The 20,331-nt window shown below is 40.3% G+C and overlaps 1 protein-coding gene across 1 annotated transcript in view; it reads right to left on the bottom strand.

Moving 5' to 3' along the window:
• LOC123763314 (uncharacterized) overlaps nucleotides 1-20,331 on the bottom strand; it is a 63,271-nt gene that overhangs the window by 17,281 nt on the left and 25,659 nt on the right. Inside the window, exons 2-3 of the mRNA XM_045750467.2 lie at nucleotides 17,747-17,910; nucleotides 4,015-4,127 (exon numbers count right to left, since the gene is read on the bottom strand). Coding sequence (XP_045606423.1) covers nucleotides 4,015-4,127; nucleotides 17,747-17,910 — 277 coding nt within the window. The remainder of the gene's footprint in view (nucleotides 1-4,014; nucleotides 4,128-17,746; nucleotides 17,911-20,331) is intronic.

Genomic DNA, 20,331 nt, shown 5'->3' with positions numbered 1-20,331 from the left:
ATGTAGCCAATAGTAGATTTTCTTGACAGCTGGTGTGATTAAATGATATTTTCTGAAAAAAATTTGATTATTATAAGATGACTTAGGTAAAATACATACAGTGTTGATTAAGAATAAATAAAAAAAAAAAATGCAAATTAAGAAAGCATTATAAACGGTACTGTATTGTAAATAATTTCTCCTACATGTTAATTTTAAGAAGTCAGCATTTTAAGCAGGCACACAACAAATTTAGTCACATTGTTTAAATTAGAAGATTAAGCTTACATAACATTTCTTTGTAAAACAATACAAACAGTGTGACTTTTAATTGAAATTTTTTGATGGGACCTAATATGACTTAAAATATTGCATCTGTATTTGAGAATAAGTGATGATAATATTTGTCATGCGAATACATAGCAATGTTTAGCTCAAGCAGAACTCGATTCATTGGAAATTACAATGCAATGAAAGGATTCAGTTTCAGTGTCACAAAGGCTTGCAGTAGATAACATTCCAATGAAAGGAAATAAGTTTGCATAGCTAGAATTCATATGTTTCCATTCCGCATACAAAAAATAATTCAGTCAAAATACAGTAAACTCCCATTTGTTGGAAATATAGATCATCTTGCCAGTAAGTCAGTTCAATACAACACTGTACACTCAAGATCTTAAAAGGCCTGTTATGTTTATAGTGAAAATATTTAAGCATTACAATATTTATGTAGAGTGGCTAAAGGCACTTTAAAGAGGCACTATGTCATTATGCAAGGACAGCCAGTTACCTGATACTGTATAATTAAAGTGTTAGCTTAACAATTGACCAAGTACTTTCAGGTCAGTTAATAACAATTGCAACAAATTACTGTACTGTTACTAAAATAATTGCACCAAGACATCATTCCAAGATTGTAGGTAAACCACCACTTGTTATTTAATGTGCAGTGAATTACTGTACTGTACAGTAGAGTACAGTATATGGAAAAACAATAAATGAATTTGATTGCATGTCATATTTTAATAATTGATAAATCTTACTAAAAATTAATGTGGCGATTAATAAATGAAAAAGGTGGTGTCACTTGCACCATGTTGTCATGAAACTTAGGTTGATTGCACTATACTGGTATTTCATCGTGAATGAATGAACCTGCTTGTACCACGTTTGCTCACCCGCTCACCATCCATTGCTCACCCATACATCCAGCCTATTCACACAGCCTACACACCAAACCTGTTCACCCACCAAACCTGAAAGCTTGACCACCCACCCAGCCTGCAAGTTTGACAACCTAAAGCCTGATAGGCAGATAATTATTAACAAAAAAAAGTTATAGTTTGGTAGTACTAATGTTCCATACCATTGAGATTTTTGTAAAGGTGTTAAAAACACAGATTACTAGTTGTATGCAAAAGAACACGTTATAAGCCCAGATCAACACAGTTTTAATGTAGCCTGCTCATTCACCCATCATCAAATCATCATCTCAATCATCTCAAGAAGATAACCCTGCAAAAAAGCCCATCCATGTAGCAAACCCATCCTCATTCAGCAAGTCTACCCACTCTCAAAAGGCCCTGACCACCTTCCTACTTCATCAAATCTGACTAATGGTGTTGATTACTGGCATGGTTTCATCATTGGTATAATTCTAAGTATTGCAGGAAATAAGTTGCTTACACAAAAATAGCTAGCAGAATCTACATAATCTAGAAACTACACTTCCATCTGGAGAAATCAAGTATGTAATCTGTATAATTTCCATCAAAGTGGAGCTATCTGCACCGAAACCAGTGAAAGTGAAGAAAAGACCCAATATATATACTGAATAAGTGTATTAAAACCAAATTTGACCAGAACATTGAATAGAATACCTTAAGAAAGATTAGGTTACATCCAAAAATTTGTGTTTTAATACACTTACACATATATTGAGTCTTTCCTTCATGTTCATTTAAGCACTACAGCATTGTAGTAAGTTTCTCCACCAATGAAGGTTTGACTCCTTAACCTAGAAATCATATTTTGAGCCAGGCAAAATTTGTGTAATATATTTTAATGCCTGCCAAGCCAGGGTTATCTGCTAGACACCATTCACAGCCTGGCTGCGGTGCAATACCTCTAGGCCACAAATCCAGTCCAAACTAGTGTAGTTTTGTGAGACTCATCTGTAATATGTTTAAGTATTTCATTTGTTCATCTCCCTTGCCTTATAATTGTTTTAACACAGTATATTATGAGTATTAATTGTAAAATGTTGCACTAAAAGTTATTTTTGCACTTCAGTTATGATGAGAACAGGTAATGTATTATATTTTGGAAAAGATGTTTGATGAATACTGTACATACATTCAACAATAGTATTGACCTCTTGCACATGGCATCAGGTGACCATCTGTGGGGTATCAAATGATACTGTGTTCATGCTATATTTACAATTTCAGATGTAAATAATAACTTCTGTTTGGGTCACATCACAGTGATGATAAAACTCAGTGTAGCATCCCAATCATTCCCAATGCAGGTCGTAATGGCTTGGTGCTTTCCCTTGATAATTCCCTCCCTCCTTTTCCCCTATCGCAATAAAAGAATATTCAGAGGAGGGCTTTAAATCTGCCAGTAAATAAGCAATTGTATACAGTACCTGGAAGAGAATGAGGAACGGCAGCACAGGTGTGCTATGGTGCCACTTGTTGCAGCACCAAGGAAATTGTTTCTTGTTATTTATGAAAAATTCCCTGCATATTGGTACAGTATAATGGAGAAATACATAGGGAGTTTTACTCTAATATCTAGTAAAAGCCAAAATATACAAGTTAATACTGTACAGGCCAAATAGTACGTATTTACAGTAAATTTAAACTAACAAAGTTTATGATTTGTTATTGGACTTAGTTCTGATAAGCTGTGCATTTAACGAAAAAAACAACTTCGATTATAGTACAGTAGTGTGTTAACACTAATTATCTCAGGAAAATAAGTTGAATGTTCACCTACATTAAAAATCATCATGGAGTTTGTGTATGAGCCTACTAAAATCTTTGTTACTGTTGTGTTATTCTCACAAAATAAATAGGAATCAAAGATTTGACTTTGCCTCATTAACAATTTTAATACATCATCCCAATTTAGACCAAGCCTTGCTATTCTTTACCTTATTGGCCATGTGCTGTTCATTTAACCCTTAGGCTGCGGACATCGTCAATACTGTAGTTGATTCACAGGGTAATGCGGTTATCATCATAAGATTTTAATCAATTACTGTCTGGAGTTTACCTTGATCCATTAAAAATAAAAATCCTGCTACCGGTTCATGGTACGAATCTGGTTATCATCATGAATATTATTAGGGGAATGCAGTTATCATATGATGATTTAAACCATTATTGTCTGGGTTTTACATGTATGATGCAAATATGGATATAATATTGTTGACCAAACCACACACTAGAAATTGAAGGGACGAGGACGTTTTGGTCAGTCCTGGACCATTCTCAAGTCAATTCACAATCGACTTGAGAATGGTCCAGGACGTGCCGAAACGTCATCGTCCATTCACTTTCTAGTGTGTGGTTTGGTCAACATACTTCAGCCACATTACTGTGACTCCTCTCCTGCACATGGATATAATAGTTCTCTGTGGATGCAAATAAAGTAAGCCTAGTGATAAATTAATTAGTGAAACATCCGAGGATAAAACAGGAAGCGTCAGCAAATTCGAGCACCAGGCATTGGCAAGTGCCAGATGCAGCCTTGCAGAGTGCCTCCACCCAGTGAAACGATAAATATTTACTTAACAGTACTGTACATGCATTTTCATTCCTTTCTTTCATTTTCATACAAATTAATAATTCTATAATGACAAATTATTTGTTGTGCATAAGTGGGTATGACCATTTCTCTGTAGCTGCTGTCTAAAGGTTAAATAATGTTAGGCTAAAGAAAAATGGAAAAGAAACACGAGTTAGAGTGATGAACATGCTGTAATGTTAGTCTATGTAAAAGTCACCCTCCACCAGCACCTCTCACCTCCTCCTTGGATAGATGTTCATCTGCATCTCCATCGATCTGCTTGAACACATTAACCACGGGTGGAGCATCACCGATGGAAATGAGTTCTACTTCAAAAACCAGTGTGGCATCTGTGGAAACAATAAGATATGTAACTTTTTAATAAAATACACTAATGCAATTTTAAAATACTATACTGTAACAAGCATCCTAAAAAATATTAACAAAAGTTACATTCAAAACCACCAATGAGTAATACTGAATGTTGATAATACTATATAATAATTGTTATTTATATGCAGTACAATACTTTAAATGGATTATTGACTGCTTAAACTACAGTATTGTACAGTACTGTGCATTTCCAATTTGCTATTAAACTTCTCCCTTACCTATTCCTCATGCTTCTGACAAGCATGAGGAATAGACCTTCAAAACCAGTCCCGAAACCCAGTGGAGGAGATTTCAGCAAATTCAACTTCAATAATAAACAGATAAACTGGGAGCAAATAAACCAAGACTTCACAGAAATAGGCTGGTTAGAACAACTAGAAAATGCAAACCTGAACCAGTGCATGGAAAAAATAAGTTCAGTAGCACTAGAAATACTGTATGCTCAAACCGCATACCCCTAAGAATCGCAGAACAACTTGAGAGTTGCACCCTATCTAAAATACGGTGAAGAAGTTTAGGTAGAGTAATAGAAATAATTGAACTCGAGCTACAAGAATCATATAAAACCCAGGAGAGGCAAAGAGAGCAAAAGGCCATCAGTGAATCAGAGAGAAATCCAAAATATTTTTTCTCCCATGCAAAATCAAGATAAAAAACCACATCTAGTGTCGGGCCCCTGTGAAAGGGAGATGGAACTTTCACAGATGACATCAAAGAAATGAGTGAAATACTGAGGAATCAGTACGACTGTTTTCAGCGAGCCACTCAACACACTAAGGATTGATAACCCCAATGAATTTTTCATGGATATGATACTGTACCAACATCAAATCATATATCAGATGTCACCCTATCCCCACTGAATTTTGAAGAAGCCATAGACAGTATGCCTATGCACTCTGCATCAGGCCTCTGATTCTTCGAACTCTATATTCATCAAGACCTGTAAAAAAAACACTATTGCAGGCCCTTCACATTCTTTGGAGACAAAGCCTAGATACAGTACTGGCATTATCCCTGACATACTAAAAACAGCAGAGATAGCACCACTCCATAAAAGTGGAAATAGACAGAGGTAAAAAATTACAGACCGATAGCACTAACATCACACATCATAAAAATCTTTGAGAGAGTGCTAAGAAGTAAGATCACAAAATACATGGAATCACAGCATCTCCATAACCCCGGACAACATGATTTCAGAACAGGGCGCTCTTGCGTATCACAGTTCCTGGACCACTATGACACGGCACTAGATGCCATGAAAGACAAACAAAACGCTGATGTAATTTACACAGATTTCACAAAAACCTTTTACAAATGTGACCATGGTGTTATTTCACATTAAATGCGTTCAAAAGGAATTACCGGAAAAATAGGCAGATGGATCTACAATTTCCTGACTAATAGAACCCGATGTGTAAGTGAACAAAATCAAATCCGGTCCATCAACTGTGAAGAGCTCAGTCCCCCAGGGTACTGTGCTTGCTCCAGTACTTTTTCTCATCCTCATATCGGACATAGACAAGAACATAACCTATCGTACTGTATCATCCTTTGCAGATGACACTAGGATTTTTATGAGAGTAGACAACGTAGAGGACACAGTAAACCTCCAATCAGATGTAAATCAGGTCTTTCTATGGGCTTCGAAAAATAATATGGTATTTAACGAAGATAAGTTCCAGCTCCTGCGCTATGGAAAAAATGAAAATATAAAAACAGAAACAACATACAAAACTCAGTCAAATCATAACATAGAACGAAAAGTCATTGTAAAGGATTTGGGTGTACTCATGTCGAAAGATCTTACATTTAAAAAACACAATAAAGTAGCCGTCACAACTGCAAGAAAAATGACAGGTTGGATAACAAGAACCTTTCACACTAGAGATGCTATACCGATGATGATACTTTTCAAGAGGCTAGTGCTCTCTAAAGTGGAGTACTGCTGCACAATGACAGCCCCTTTCAAAGCTGGAGAAATTGCTGACCAGGAGAGCGTGCAGAGATCCTTTACTGCTAGAATCCATTAAGTAAAACATCTAAACTATTGGGACCGATTAAAAGAGCCTAAATCTTTATTCTGCTGAGAGCAGGCGGGAGATACATAATAATTTACACATGGAAAATAGTAGAGGGGCTGGTCCCAAACCTGCATACAGAAATAACTTCACATGAGACCAGAAGGCATGGCAGGATGTGCAGAATACTTCCATTGAAAAGCAGAGGTGCAACAGGTACTCTGACAGAGAACTCTATCAACATCAGAGGTCTGAGACTGTTCAACACGCTTCCACTACACATAAGGGGTATAACTGGCCAACCCCTCACAGTGTTCAAGAGAGAACTCGATAAGCACCTCCAAAGGATACCTGATCAACCAGGCTGTGACTCATACGTTAGGTTGCGAGCAGCCGCATCCAACAGCCTGGTTGATCAGTCCAGCAACAAGGAGGCCTGATCGAGGGCCGGGCCGCAGGGTCGCTGAGCCTCAAAATCACCTCAAGGTAACCGCAAGGTAGGTAGGTATCACTCACACACAAAAAAAAATTGGTCTAATTGGATATTTTTATCAATTCAGAATATATATTAAAGTTTTACAATCAGTATCACAAATTTATTTTTATAGGACACTGGACAAAATTTATTTCATAACATGAAAGTAACCTAATCTGTTTTGGTTGCCCATAGAAACTAACTTTCACTTAAGTACAGTATTGTTTGTTTCTCGAGGGAGCCCTTTGTGGCTCCTGAAGTTACCTTCCTGAGATTGCTTCATACTAAAAGGTCAGATCAGCTGTGACTAGTTCTGTTTAGTCTACTGGGGACCAGAGCCAGGACCTGACCTCTGTCACAAAGGCGCAGCGAGCAGGTGACAATCTGCTACCTCACCAGAAAAAAACTCCAGAGGGCCAATGCAGCTTAACAGACAACTGGAGGGTTGACAGAAAATGAAGCCTCAAAAAACCACCAAACAACTACTGCAAATGAGTCTCACTAAGGAATTCACTCAAAAGAGCTCAAAACACGTAAATAATGATTACCACCACCAGGTGGCCTGGGCCCTGCTCCTAGCTATCTCCCCAAGTCAGTTCTGTTCCTGATGTTATCTCCACACCAACTTGTGGTGCTTCTAGTCACACCAGCTTGTGGGCAAGACCCAAAGCTTCAGCTAAGTGTCAGCCATCCTTGAACTTCTTTGTCTTGTGTGGGCCATTTGGTTTATTGTATTGTTTCCAATTTTAGCATAGCTTCCCGTGCTTGTTTTGATTCCAGCTTTTTGTGTGGGCTTGGCTCTTTGTGTTTCAGGCTGCATATATTTAGGGTTTTCTTTCCTGTATGTCCACTAATGCTGCCCGTTCACAGCTAGAGTTACCTTCTCTGGTGTGTTCTGGAGTTCATGCCTGTGAGGCAGGGCCACCAGAGTGGGGGGCCCTCACCTTATGCTGTTCAGGGGTCTTGTTTCCTCTGTAAGGCTCTGCCCAGCTCTCCATTAGAGGTGTTCTTCAGTTGTGTTCGTGCGCACTGGGGTTCTCGTGATTGTTTACAGGGCATGCTGCAGTTGCCTCCTGCAGCAACTACCATAGCTGGGTAGTTAGGCTAAGGCTGGTGTCTACCTTTAAATTGTTGCTTATAAATAAATTTAATTTCAGTGTTCAGTTCCTTAGTCTTGATATTGAGCTTGTTTTCTTGTGTTGGTTTGTGTTAAGTATCTCTTATGATTCTTTAAGTAAATTAATAACCCTCTGTAATTATCAACAGGGACTCTAAATTCATTTTCATTAACATACAGTAATTATCAAAAGGTAAGGCTATGTCCCCTGACAGTCTCCTCATGGTCAGGATTATCATTAGCATAATTAATCAAGTAATTGAGGAGTGGTGGCAGCAGTAATTATAATTAGTGGCCTTAATTACATTGTAAGAGAGCACCTGGTTCCTCTCACTCCATGATTCAACCTGTGTACTCACCTAGTTGTGCTTGAGGGGGTTTGAGCTTTGGATCTTTGGTCTCACCTTTCAACTGGGCATGTGTGTGATGCCCACTGTGTAGGCATTTCACTACATGGGTGGACCTACCAGTTGTTTCATGTTGTACAGTTTCAAGGCAAGAATAGTTATTAAGGTGAATACTGGTAGTTGGTGAAGCTAAGATTGACTTCGCAAGTAGTGGTCAGCAGTGTTTAATATTTACTCACATTACAAATGGTGACTGTGTCACATTACACTGCTATGGCATGATACTTGTACTACTATGGCATGATGCCTGCACTATTATGACATTGATGTATGTACTAATATGGCATGATGCCTGCACTATTATGGCACTGATGTCTGTTGCTATAGCATGATGCCAGCACTATTATAGCATTGATGTCTGTAATGCTATAGCATGATGCCTGCACTATTATGATACCTGAACTATTATGGGGCTGATGTCTGTTCTATTATTTACCTGAATTTACATGAGGGCCACAAACAGTTGTGGCCTCGACGAGGACTGCAAGTGGTGGCTTGTCTAAGGTCCCCGATTGCATTGCTGCTCTTTTCCTGTTGGATTTTTAAATTTAACAGAGTTCTGGCATTTATGGCTTCGGCGGGTAGGCAGTTTCATGTGTTTGTAACCCTGTGGGTTAAAAAGCATCTCCTGTTCTCAGTCCTACATTGTGGCTTGTTGAGCTTGAAACCATTGCTCCTTGTTTGTTTCATGTGACCTTTTGAAGGATTTGTGCTTAACCACTTGGGTTACGGTCTCCCATCATGCAGGTCGGTGTTCAATCCCCGACCGTCCAAGTGGTTGGACACCATTCCTCCTCCCCCCCCCCTCCATCCCATCCCAAATCCTTATCCTGATTCGTTCCTCCTCCCCCCCCCCCATCCCATCCCAAATCCTTATCCTGATTCGTTCGTCCTCTCCCCCCCCATCCCAAATCCTTATCCTGATTCGTTCCCAGTCATATAGTCGTAATGGCTTGGCACTTTATTCTGATAGTTCCCCATCTCTTGAAGAAATTGTCCATATCAACATCCTCCAGATTGTTCAGTATTGTACATATTTTAAGTTTCAATGAGAGCTGCTCTGTCATGCCAGTTTTGCAGTGTTGTAGGTCCTGTGGCCCTCAACAATACGCCAGTTGACTTAGCTCTGAAAATTTTTTTGTTACTCGGTGTTGCACTTTCTCCAGAGCTGCTATGTCCTTCTGAAGATGAGGTCTCCAGTCTTGGATAAAATAATCCAAATGGGGTATATCAGAGATTTCTAAAATTGAATCACTACCTTCTTTTCCTTAAAGTCAAAATTGTGCTTAATTATTCCAAGGGTTTTGTTAGCTTTTTTTTTACTACTGCTTCTACCTGTTGTGCAACTTTTAGTGCGTGGTGGATTATGACTCCACAGTCCTTTTTTCATCAATCTGCTGTAATGCAATGTTATTAATTTGGTAGTTTTGGCATGGGTTGCTATGCCCTACATGCAAGGTCTTGCATTCGTCAATATTAAAAACCATTTGCCAGTCTTCTGACCATTTGTGAAGTTCATGTACATCTCTTTGTAAGGATTCAATATCATTATCATTTCCCACTTTTCATAAATCTTTGTCATCTGCAAAATTGATGATGTAGTTTGAAATATTCTTATCTATGTCATTGATGTATATGACAAAAAAGGGTAGGCTTCAAAATGGACCCCAGGGGCACTCCACTGACCACATTTCTCCATTCAGATTCGTTCCCATTTAGCATGACCCTTTGTTTTCTTTGTTTCAACCATTGTTTTATCCATTTTAGTATTTTACCACTTAATCCATGGGCCTGTAATTTCCTTGCCAGTCTTTCACGTGTTACCTTTTTAATGGCTTTAACAAAATCCATGTATACTACTTCCACCGGAAGGCCTTTGTCTTAGTGGCTGGTTACCGTTTCCAAAAACGTAAGCAAGTTTGTAAGGCAGGATCTATTTTTACCAACCCTATGTTGTGTCGATTGTACAAGATTGTCCACAGAAAGATGGTAAATAATTCCCTCCCTGAGGATTCTCTCCATGAGCTTGCAGAAGTGTGATGTCAAGCTGATCGGCCGGTAGTTTTCTGCTGATATTTCCAATCTAGGGGGCTATTCCCGTAGACTGGCACTGTATGACTAACCATCCTGCGAGATGGGGATGTTTAGTATCACTGTTACCTTATTCACTCTTGTGTTTATGATGATATCCTCATAGTGCACCCAGTTTGCCATTGCAGACTACTTATCACATACCTCTGTATGACTAACCATCCTATGTGATGGGGATTTTAGCGTCACGTAGCTAGCTTTTTGACACCGTGCTCCCCTTCATATTGTCTAGGGCAGCTGCACAAATGCAGACGTACCTAAATGTGTTAATAAAAAAATTGCACTGAAGTCTGTACTGTTATGGCACTTATGTCTGCACTGTTATAACATGGATGCCTATATGAGTGACATTAATATCGGCACTATTATGGCACTGATGCCCGCACGGTTATAAAACTAATTCCTATTGTTATGGCACTGATATCTGCCCTTATTATTGATGCCTGCACTGTTGTGGCACCGATGCCTGAACTGATATCTTGTTGGCCCATCTGTAATGTGTACAAACTGCTCAGCAACGTGGATCGACTTCTCACTCGCCAATTTAATTTGGTTTTACCAATTATTATGATACTTTGGTGTCGCATCTGCAGTATGTCTCGGGAAATTGAAATTGAAATTGAAATAAGTTTATTGAGGTAAAATACACACAAAGGGATGAGGTAGCTCAAGCTATTCTCAACCCGTTCACCTCACACCTCACCTCACACGATCAGTACATCGTGTTAATACATACATAGACACACATCACAAACAATAAACATGTTACCAAACATTCTGAGAGATAAACATATACATTTCCTCCTTCACAAGTAGTATGGTATCAGACGTACACATAAATACTTTTATGACCTAGTTATACTGTATAGACAATTTGCAAGAGACATGCAGATAATTCAACAAAATATTACAGTCTTGGTGCAAAATTCTTATATCTCTAGAATATCATCAACCTTTCCGTTGTGACACATCCAGGCTATTTGTTCCGGAACAGTCCTTATAAGTTACCTAATTCTGTACCCTGGTACGGTTTTGTTAGGCTACAATAGTTTTTAACGTTTTCGTCATAATTGATAGAAATACGAATTAATTCTTGTTCTGATGAAGAGTTCGTGTAGGAAGTTGGACACGTGTGTAGGAAGCACCTGCGGCCGCATGAATGAGTCCCAGCCACTACTGAGCTCTCACCCACTGCCCCACTTTCTCCAGCTGTCGGACGACGACCCCACAACCATCGTTTTTTCCCTTTACAAAATTCCTTTGGTATGCTTGCAGTGGTTAAAATACAGCATTGCTCATATACAATATTCATCTGCGTCAAATTATATGTGCAGTTAAGATTATAATAATTATTAAATAATAACGGATATTTGATAATGTTTGTAAATCCGGAAATAAAAGTTGAGAAAATTTTGTTTCTACAAACAGTATATATAATAATAATAATTCATTGTGTCGGGGGTCAGGAAGCCAGAGTGTATTCATACACGTTTGGCTTTTTACCGAGGTCCCCTCCCCCCCCCAAGGCCAAATTTTTGTCCCCGCCTAGAACGTAACCCCACAACAAGGTGACTAACTCCCGAGTACCTACGCACTGCTAGATGAACAGAGGCATTGGGTGAAAGGTAATATGCCCAACCATTTCTTTCCCGCCTTGGATTCTCGATTGTGCGTCGAGAACGACCCCGACTTTACTACCAACACCAACCCGTCCTAGATTCAAGTCCATTCCATCCAGCGGTCAGCCCGTCCTCCAAAGATCCAAAAGTGATTCCATGCACCCGCCAAACCCCCTGTTTATGAATGAAAAGCGGTTTACACACGACTCACAACTGCTGACGTTCGAACATATCCGGAACAAGTGCTTCACTGACGAATTTTGTTTGAATCACAACGCTATAAATGCTTCACTCACGTACTACAAATACAAATAATCGCCAACAGAACCTAAACACCTAACCTATCCTATGCCTATATATACACAATATGCCAATATATTATAATATTAATTTATACTTGAGAAAATTCCCTTTTTGAATGAACAGCATGTTAAAATATATTAATGCGTCTGTGGGGTCGACCGCTGAATGTAATGGACTTGAGTCGAGGACGGGTTGCAGCGGTCGACCCTATAGACGCATTCATAAACTTTTACGTACTGTTCGTTCAAAATGGGAATTTTCTCAAATATAAATTAATATAGTATATTTGCATATTATGCATATATAGGCATAGGTTAGGTTAGGGTAGGTGTTTAGGTTCTGTTGGCGATTAATTTGTATTTGTAGTACGTGGGTGAAGCATTTATAGCGTTGTGGTTCGAACAAAATTCGTCAGTGAAGCACTTGTTCCGGAAGTGTTCGAACATCAGCCGTTGTGAGTCGTGTGTAAACCGTTTTTCATTCATAAACAAGGAGGGTTTACAGGCCTATATATGCACAATATACTAATATGTTATAATGTCAATTTATATTTGAAAAAAAATCCCATTTTTAACGAACAGCATGTTAAAATTAATGAATGCGTCTGTGGGGGTCGACCGCTGGATGTAATGGACTTGAGTCGAGGACGGGTTGTGTGTAAACCGATTTTCATTCATAAACAGGGAAGTTTGGTGGGTGCATGGAATCACTTTTGGGGTCTTTGTTTGGAGGACAGGCTGACCAAGACTCTTAATATATGAAGGTGGCTCGACGCTCTCTCTTTAGAGAAGGATGATTGAATCTCCTATAACTGCTGTGCCCTCCATATTTCATTTGTTCTGGGTTAGCGGACTTCCGCCCAGGCCTACAGAGGCTATTTAAGGGCCCCTCCCCGCGCTGGCCACAGCCCATGCACACCCTGGCAAGCAGTGATTGTTATATGGCATACAGGTAAGATACCTTGTCTTGGGGCGCACAATAATGGAGTTAGATTCATCGTGCGATACACAAACTTAAGTTTCTTTTTAGATAGGCAATATAATTCAGTTCTAAATATAATATATAATATGTTCAGTTGTTTATCTTTATGGATGCTATTATAAAAAATTAACAGCATAACCTAACCTAATAATAATATTATAGTGTAAATTAGCCGTATGCAATATAAATTAAATTGTCGACGACTGACTGCTTGTAGTAACCATAACCGACGAGTTTACTCTAATATTTAATGTTGATGCTCACCCTCGCTTCTACAGAGAACAACACTCGTGCCTTATCACATCATAACTGAATTTCACAACTCTGCTCACTTTAGGAACTGCTGGAACACATGATAGTTCCCCCAACCGTTCAGAACACATTCACGGGATAGTGAATATTGGATCTGGTTGCTATCATCAGACATTCCTCTTTAGTAGTCCAGATTAATATGACACCTGGCGCCCTTACATTGCCTGGGATCACAAGGCAGTTGATAGATTTTTAAATTTTCCGGTTTGATCTTCGGCCGGAAAGATGATGTCTGGAGCCGGCTTGGCAAAGAATTGGCGCGTCTTGGTGTGTCCTCGGGACGTGGTCGGCATCTAGCTCTTGTTTTGCTGGTCATTGCTAGACGATTTTGTCCAGTTATGCTAGAGTTTAGGAGTAACATCGCGATTCTTCCGTTAGGCCGTAACTTTGCTTGACTGTCCAGAGTTCACAGGACGCCTCATTGTAATTCATAGAAGTTGCAGTTGCAAGAAGTTTGATATTAGCTATCATTATTTTTTATTTGTATATATATACAAGAGTTCTTACATTCTTGTACAGCCACTAGAACGTGTAGCGTTTTGGGCAAGTCCTTTATCCTATGATGCCCGGAATATGACCCGGCCAAATCGTTTAACAACCAGGTACCCATTTTACTGTTGGGTTAAAAAGAGGCTACAGTTAAGGATTTACGCCCAGTAAATCCTCCCTGGTCAGGATACGAACCCAGGACAAAGCGCTTGCGAAACGCCAGGCGAGCTTCTTGCCACTACGCCACGGGGACTATGAGTGTGGTGTTCAATAAACTAGCCGCCGCTGGCGTCAACACTCAAATAAAAAATTATCGTTTAGGGTAGCTGAGTCACGATTGGGTCTCCTGTTGACTTTCTGTGCTAAGTGGGGGGAGGGGGGGGGGGGTCCCTCGCTTGCCTTCCCAGGAGGAAAAGGGGCGTCACCAAACGTGCTTAGGTCTGAGTGCTTACCTCCTGCAGGGTACAGCAGTTTACCACGGACAGAGGCGTGTATATATATATATATCCACAAGGCATTGCGTTTTATCCTGCAAGAACGCCGGGACACATCCGGCATTTGTGCCAACGTGGCCCCTTAATCAATAATAACCATAACCCCAATCTGTGGTATCCGTATGGTGAATATGGACAACACTTTTTTGCAGTAACATACTTTTTTTTCCTTGCTCTTATTACTGTTGGTTACTAAATTCCCTCGTAAGCACTTCGTGCCTTGGCAACTTTCACACGGGATAGACAGGAGCCGGAATCAAGCAGACCGGTAGACTACTACCAGCCAATTGTTTCAAAATGTTATAAGTACAGTGCACAGGCTACTCTGAATTCCTTCACCTACCAAGATAGTGTATTGTTTGATTTTACTAATACATCAGAGAGATGTGTTGAGCCTACGTCTTTACTGACTGGTGTGGGGACTGAAGCTGTTTCTTGCAAGTGAAGCAATTTGCCGCCACGTACGAATCTTACGGTGACCCTTATACTGTGTTGACACCGAGTCACGTGACAAAGTTGCCAATAACTAAACGGTAAGACGGACAGCGTACATTCCGGATATTGTATAAATGAAAGTCTGTACAGTTAATTTTAACCTGTCACAAATGAGTACACTGCTCCAGTTGGCTGTGAAAGTTCTCCCTGGCAACTTTCACTTTCTCCTGATTTTCTCTAAGACCTGTAAAACTTGACTGGTTCCTAGACGGCCTTTCCGCCACTGCAGTAGCTACCTCAGACGCATGAATGGGTTGCCTTGTAAAAGTGTTCTGGACCCCCAGAGGCTGGTGTAAATCAAATAAAAATGAATACTAAAAAGTTCGCATCACGATACTGTTAATCATAAGAACAAAGGTAACTGCAGAAGGCCTATTGACCCATATGAGGCAGCTCCTATTTATAACCACCCAATCCTACTCATATGCATGTCCAACCCACGCTTGAAACAATCGAGGGACCTCCACCACGTTATGCGGTAATTGGTTCCACAAATCAACAACCCTGTTACAACGTGACAATGTTAACATGTAGTTAACTTCTTTCTTACTTTTCGAACAGTTAAAGACTGTGTTATTAAAGGAAGAGGACGACGTCGACGACAGCAAATGGAAATAATAAATAGCGTCGAGGGGAAGGGAAGGGAACTGGCAGGGGAAAGTACCAAGCCATTAGACTATATAGCATTCGGAAGGGGCCAGGATAAGGATTTGGGATGGGACGGGGGGAAAGGAATGACGCCCAACCACTTGGACGGGCGGGGATTGTACGCCGACCTGCATGAAGCGAAGCCGGCGCAGACAGACAGACAGATTTAATTACAAAACAATCAGGAGGTGGCGTGTGTATATTTAGTCGTTTGGCATGTGGATAACATCACCGCATTATAGTTATTACACCTATCTGTAGAGGATAAGGAGCAATCACTTCCTGAAACACTAACTGTAGTAAGTATAAGAACATGTGATAATAGGGATTGTAATGTGACCTATAGTGATTGTTACAATTAAAATTACATGCGGGTAGTTGCTTCTAACTTCACTGACGTAGTCTTCAACGCTTTATGTTAACTTTATTAATTAACACTGTTAACAATGAGATAAAGAAGACTTCAAAAACACAGATCCTAGTTTAAATAAATATAATTTAAGTTGCTGGTATATTTCGCGCCACAGAACGGACCGATGCCAAAATCAGTGCCCCGGGAGTAATGTTTCTCCCGCAAGATTTACACAGGAAGATTGTAGGACAGTATTCGGACACACAATGAAGATAAGCCTTAGAGAATGGTTCTTTATTATTGTTTCAATTTACGGGCTCACCATAGCCCGTGCTACATGGACACTTCGTTCTGAGTAGCTAAATCTGAAACAACAACAACAACATTGTTTCAAGTGCTATATATTCATAAAGGCTTGTCGTTGTCTCCTGATAGTAAGGACCTTACTAAGTGCTTACAAAATATCGTAAAGTGACTGTGCATATCAGTGTGAATGTGTGCACTCGCCTAGGTGTGTATTGATGTACACACAGAAATCACACTAGCGTGATGTATCAGTGAACAAATCCACAAGGGCCGTGACGAGGTTCGAATCCTCGTCACGGCCCTTGTGGATTTGTATTGATGTGATTTACTCACCTGGGGGTGTGTGTGTATGTATAGCGTTTATGGGTGTGTGATACTTACTGTTTATATATTGTGAATGCAGAAATTGAATATGATATCTACTGTTGACCTAGGTGTGTATGCAAGGGTTTATCAATTGTATATTTGTTATTCATCTAATTGTATATGCAAGGGGTTGTGTGAGTGTATGTGATATCTACTATACACGCCCGTCCATCTTTTTCCTTGTGTTCTACGTCACTCATCTTTCACCAGCAGATTTATAAAGTTTCGTTTCTGAAAAAAAAGAGTTCTATCGTGAAGGTAATACATGTGTAGGAGAAATGTCTTGTCAAGAAGAGCGAGACATAAGGATTTGAATTGAATGGGGTCTCTGAAGCAAAGTGGCAATCTTTGTGAAACCTCAGGATGAGGGCCAGTGAAAATAATGGAGTGAAATTTCTTTTCTAAGGTATCCTCCATGAAGTTTACATAAATTATGATGTTTAAAGACCAACTTGAAAAAGGCTTAACTCACTGGCGCTTAATAGAGCACCCCCCTACTCCTTATTGTCCAAACTGCATTGGACAATGAGTCTTACGGTCGTGCCTTGTTGAATGTCCCAACTTCCAGAACGTTCATATGTTTTGCTTCCCGATTGGTTGATACCTGGTTGATGGGGTTCTGGGAGTTCTTCTACTCCCCATGCCCGGCCCGAGGCCAGGCTTGACTTGTGAGAGTTTCAACTGTCCCTCGCGATCACTCGTCCCTCGATAGAATCCGTGGTGAACCAAGATACCTCTGATATCGGTCGCCTTATGCACTTTTGTTCTCGTATTGGCATCCTTAGTGATATTTAGCGCCTTTTGAATATCAGGCAACTTTGATGATGCTACATAGTTTCCCTGGCTTGGCGCATTCTTCTGATAATTACTTACTTGAAAAGGAACACAATGCGGATAGAAGTGAGAGGGTATGCATGGTTCACGGGAAAGGTTGGAACATCGAAAAACGAATGTATAGTAGGAATAGCCAGTGTATGGTGGAGGTTTGGCCAAGAAAACTAGATTTTTGTTTAGAAGGTAGGAGCAGTCTGCAGAGTTTGGTTGCCTTTATTTATTGAAGACGGAAGAAAACTGGAAAGCTTGTGGTGGGTACATACCTGGAGGAATGACTTCGCCAGCGCCGCGGGAGCCGTATCCCAGCTCGGGGGGGATGGTGAGGCGACGTTTGTCTCCAGCACACATGTCCTCCAGGCCCTGGTCCCACCCCTTGATCACCTGGCCCACGCCCAGCTGGAACGTGAACGCCTGGGCCCGGTCCACGCTGTAACACACAAGTACAAGAGGGGTCACGTTTAGCATTTATTTATAATCAGTAATATAAATAGATAGAATAAGTGTGGGGGAGTGTAAGTCAAGTGATGAGTGTGGGGGTAGGTAGTGTGGTTGTTGGGTGTGAGTAGGTAGACCCGGTTGAGGTGTAGGTGTACAGTAGGTAGACCCGGTTGAGGTGTAGGTGTACAGTAGGTCGAGATGCGTAGGTGTGGAGAGAGATGGCAATGGTAGGTGGGTGGGGATGCGAGGCAGGAGGAAGCCAAGACTGGGGGAGGGGTATTTGGGTATTGTTTGGGGATGGTGGGTGGTAATGAGATGATTTGTGTTGCGATGCGGCCCGTTCTCTCCACGTGCCACCGTAAAAAATGTTTTTTTTTTTTTGGGGGGGGGGGGGAGGCTTAACCAAAAGCGTACGCACCCAAGCAACCTACCGAAACCATTGAGGCCCATAAATAGAGTACGTCAACAATACAGTGCTGTTGGCTTTACAAATATGCTTTTTGTGTAACAACTATCCATACCACTTTATTGTGTTCTAATATATATATTTTGTAAATACAAATACTATTATTATTAACTTTACTAATACGTCGCATGTTCAGCAAATTGGTAATTTCCGTTAAAAAATGCGACGTTTTAGTGAGCATGTGGGTGGTGAGGGCTTAGCGTGTTGTGGGTGGTGAGGGCTTAGTGTGTTGGGTGTGGGCGGTGAGGGGTTTAGTGTGTTGGGTGTGGGCGGTGAGGGTTTAGTGTGTTGGGTGTGGGTGGTGAGGGTACTGGGGGGTGAGATGATGGTGTAAGGTAGGGGGGTGGTTGAGGTGGTAGCAAAGTTTCTCCTATACATCAAAAGTACAGCAACGCTGTACAGGTACAGCCTGGTCGAGGACCGGGCCGCGGGGACACTAAAAAGCCCCGAAATCATCTCAAGATACGCTTATTTTCACGGTTCATTATTTATTAAGTTATCCTCGGTGGCGGAACAGTAAAAGTTCTTAATTATGGTCAACATATATTTACTATTTATGCCTGAAGAATCGAGGTATTAGCTCTTGGACCCCGCCCTCCTAATCAATCTATTTTTCCCTCAATTATGTTTACTGCATATATTTCTCTCTAACCCACACACACCCCTAGGAAGCAGCCCGTAGCAGCTGTCTAACTCCCAGCTACCTATTTACTGCTAGGTAAACAGGAGCATCAGAGTGAAAGAAACTACCTATTTGTTTCTGCCTCGGCCGGGTATGGAACACGGGCCCTTAAGACTACGACCTCCAAGCGTCGTCCACTGAGCCGCGAGTCCCTCGAGACTATTGTTTCAGACTTGAATATTCCCGGCCGAGAGGAATTTTCTCTCTCAGGATACTTTTGTGTTTTGAATTTGACTGTTTTTTATCATTATGAATGTAATTTGTTCTTTTTGTTTACTTTTATACATTTATTTTATTGTTCCTTTGAATGTTTAAATTGTGTATTGTAACAGATGTTGCAGTTATGTACTGTAACAGGTGTTGCAGTTATGTACTGTAACAGGTGTTGCAGTTATGTACTGTAACAGGTGTTGCAGTTATGTACTATAACAGGTGTTGCTCTTATGTACTATAACAGGTGTTGCTCTTATGTACTGTAACAGGTGTTGCTCTTATGTACTGTAACAGGTGTTGCTCTTATGTACTGTAACAGGTGTTGCTCTTATGTACTGTAACAGGTGTTGCTCTTATGTACTGTAACAGGTGTTGCTCTTATGTACTGTAACAGGTGTTGCTCTTATGTACTGTAACAGGTGTTGCTCTTATGTACTGTAACAGGTGTTGCAGTTATGTACTATAACAGGTGTTGCTCTTATGTACTATAACAGGTGTTGCTCTTATGTACTGTAACAGGTGTTGCTCTTATGTACTGGACTGTGCATTTGGCATTATGTAATGAGAGAATCACTTGATTTCTGTTTCTGTGAGTTGTGTAGGTTTTGTATGCTAAATAGTTTGGGCTTGTTTTCCGTGTGGCGGTACTCTATAGGTTTTGTGTTAGTGATGGTAACAGTTGTGGTGTGTTGTTAATGCTTTGAATTTGTTTTGTGAGTTTGTATTTGTTTGTAATATTACAGTTTGAGTTCACTTCTTGTGCCTTCTTAATTTGCTACTTTGGAAATCAATGTGTTTGAGATACGTGTTGATCAAACCTCAGAATTACAGTGCATATTACATATTACAGTCCTCATAATGTAATATGGACTGTTTCAGATTTATAAGCATTTCTTGTGAATGATTCGTCATTATTGTGCTCAAGAATAAGAATGCTCTTAAGAGTGGAGTACTGCTGCACAATGACAGCCCCTTTCAAAGCTGGAGAAATTGTTGACCTGGAGAGCGTGCAGAGATCCTTTACTGCTAGAATCCACTCAGTAAAACAT

Source organism: Procambarus clarkii, chromosome 49, assembly GCF_040958095.1.
Source record: "Procambarus clarkii isolate CNS0578487 chromosome 49, FALCON_Pclarkii_2.0, whole genome shotgun sequence".
NCBI classification, from domain to species: Eukaryota; Metazoa; Arthropoda; class Malacostraca; order Decapoda; family Cambaridae; genus Procambarus; species Procambarus clarkii.
The sequence above is the reverse complement of the archived record's forward strand: the minus strand, read 5'-3'. Positions and strand labels throughout refer to the sequence as shown.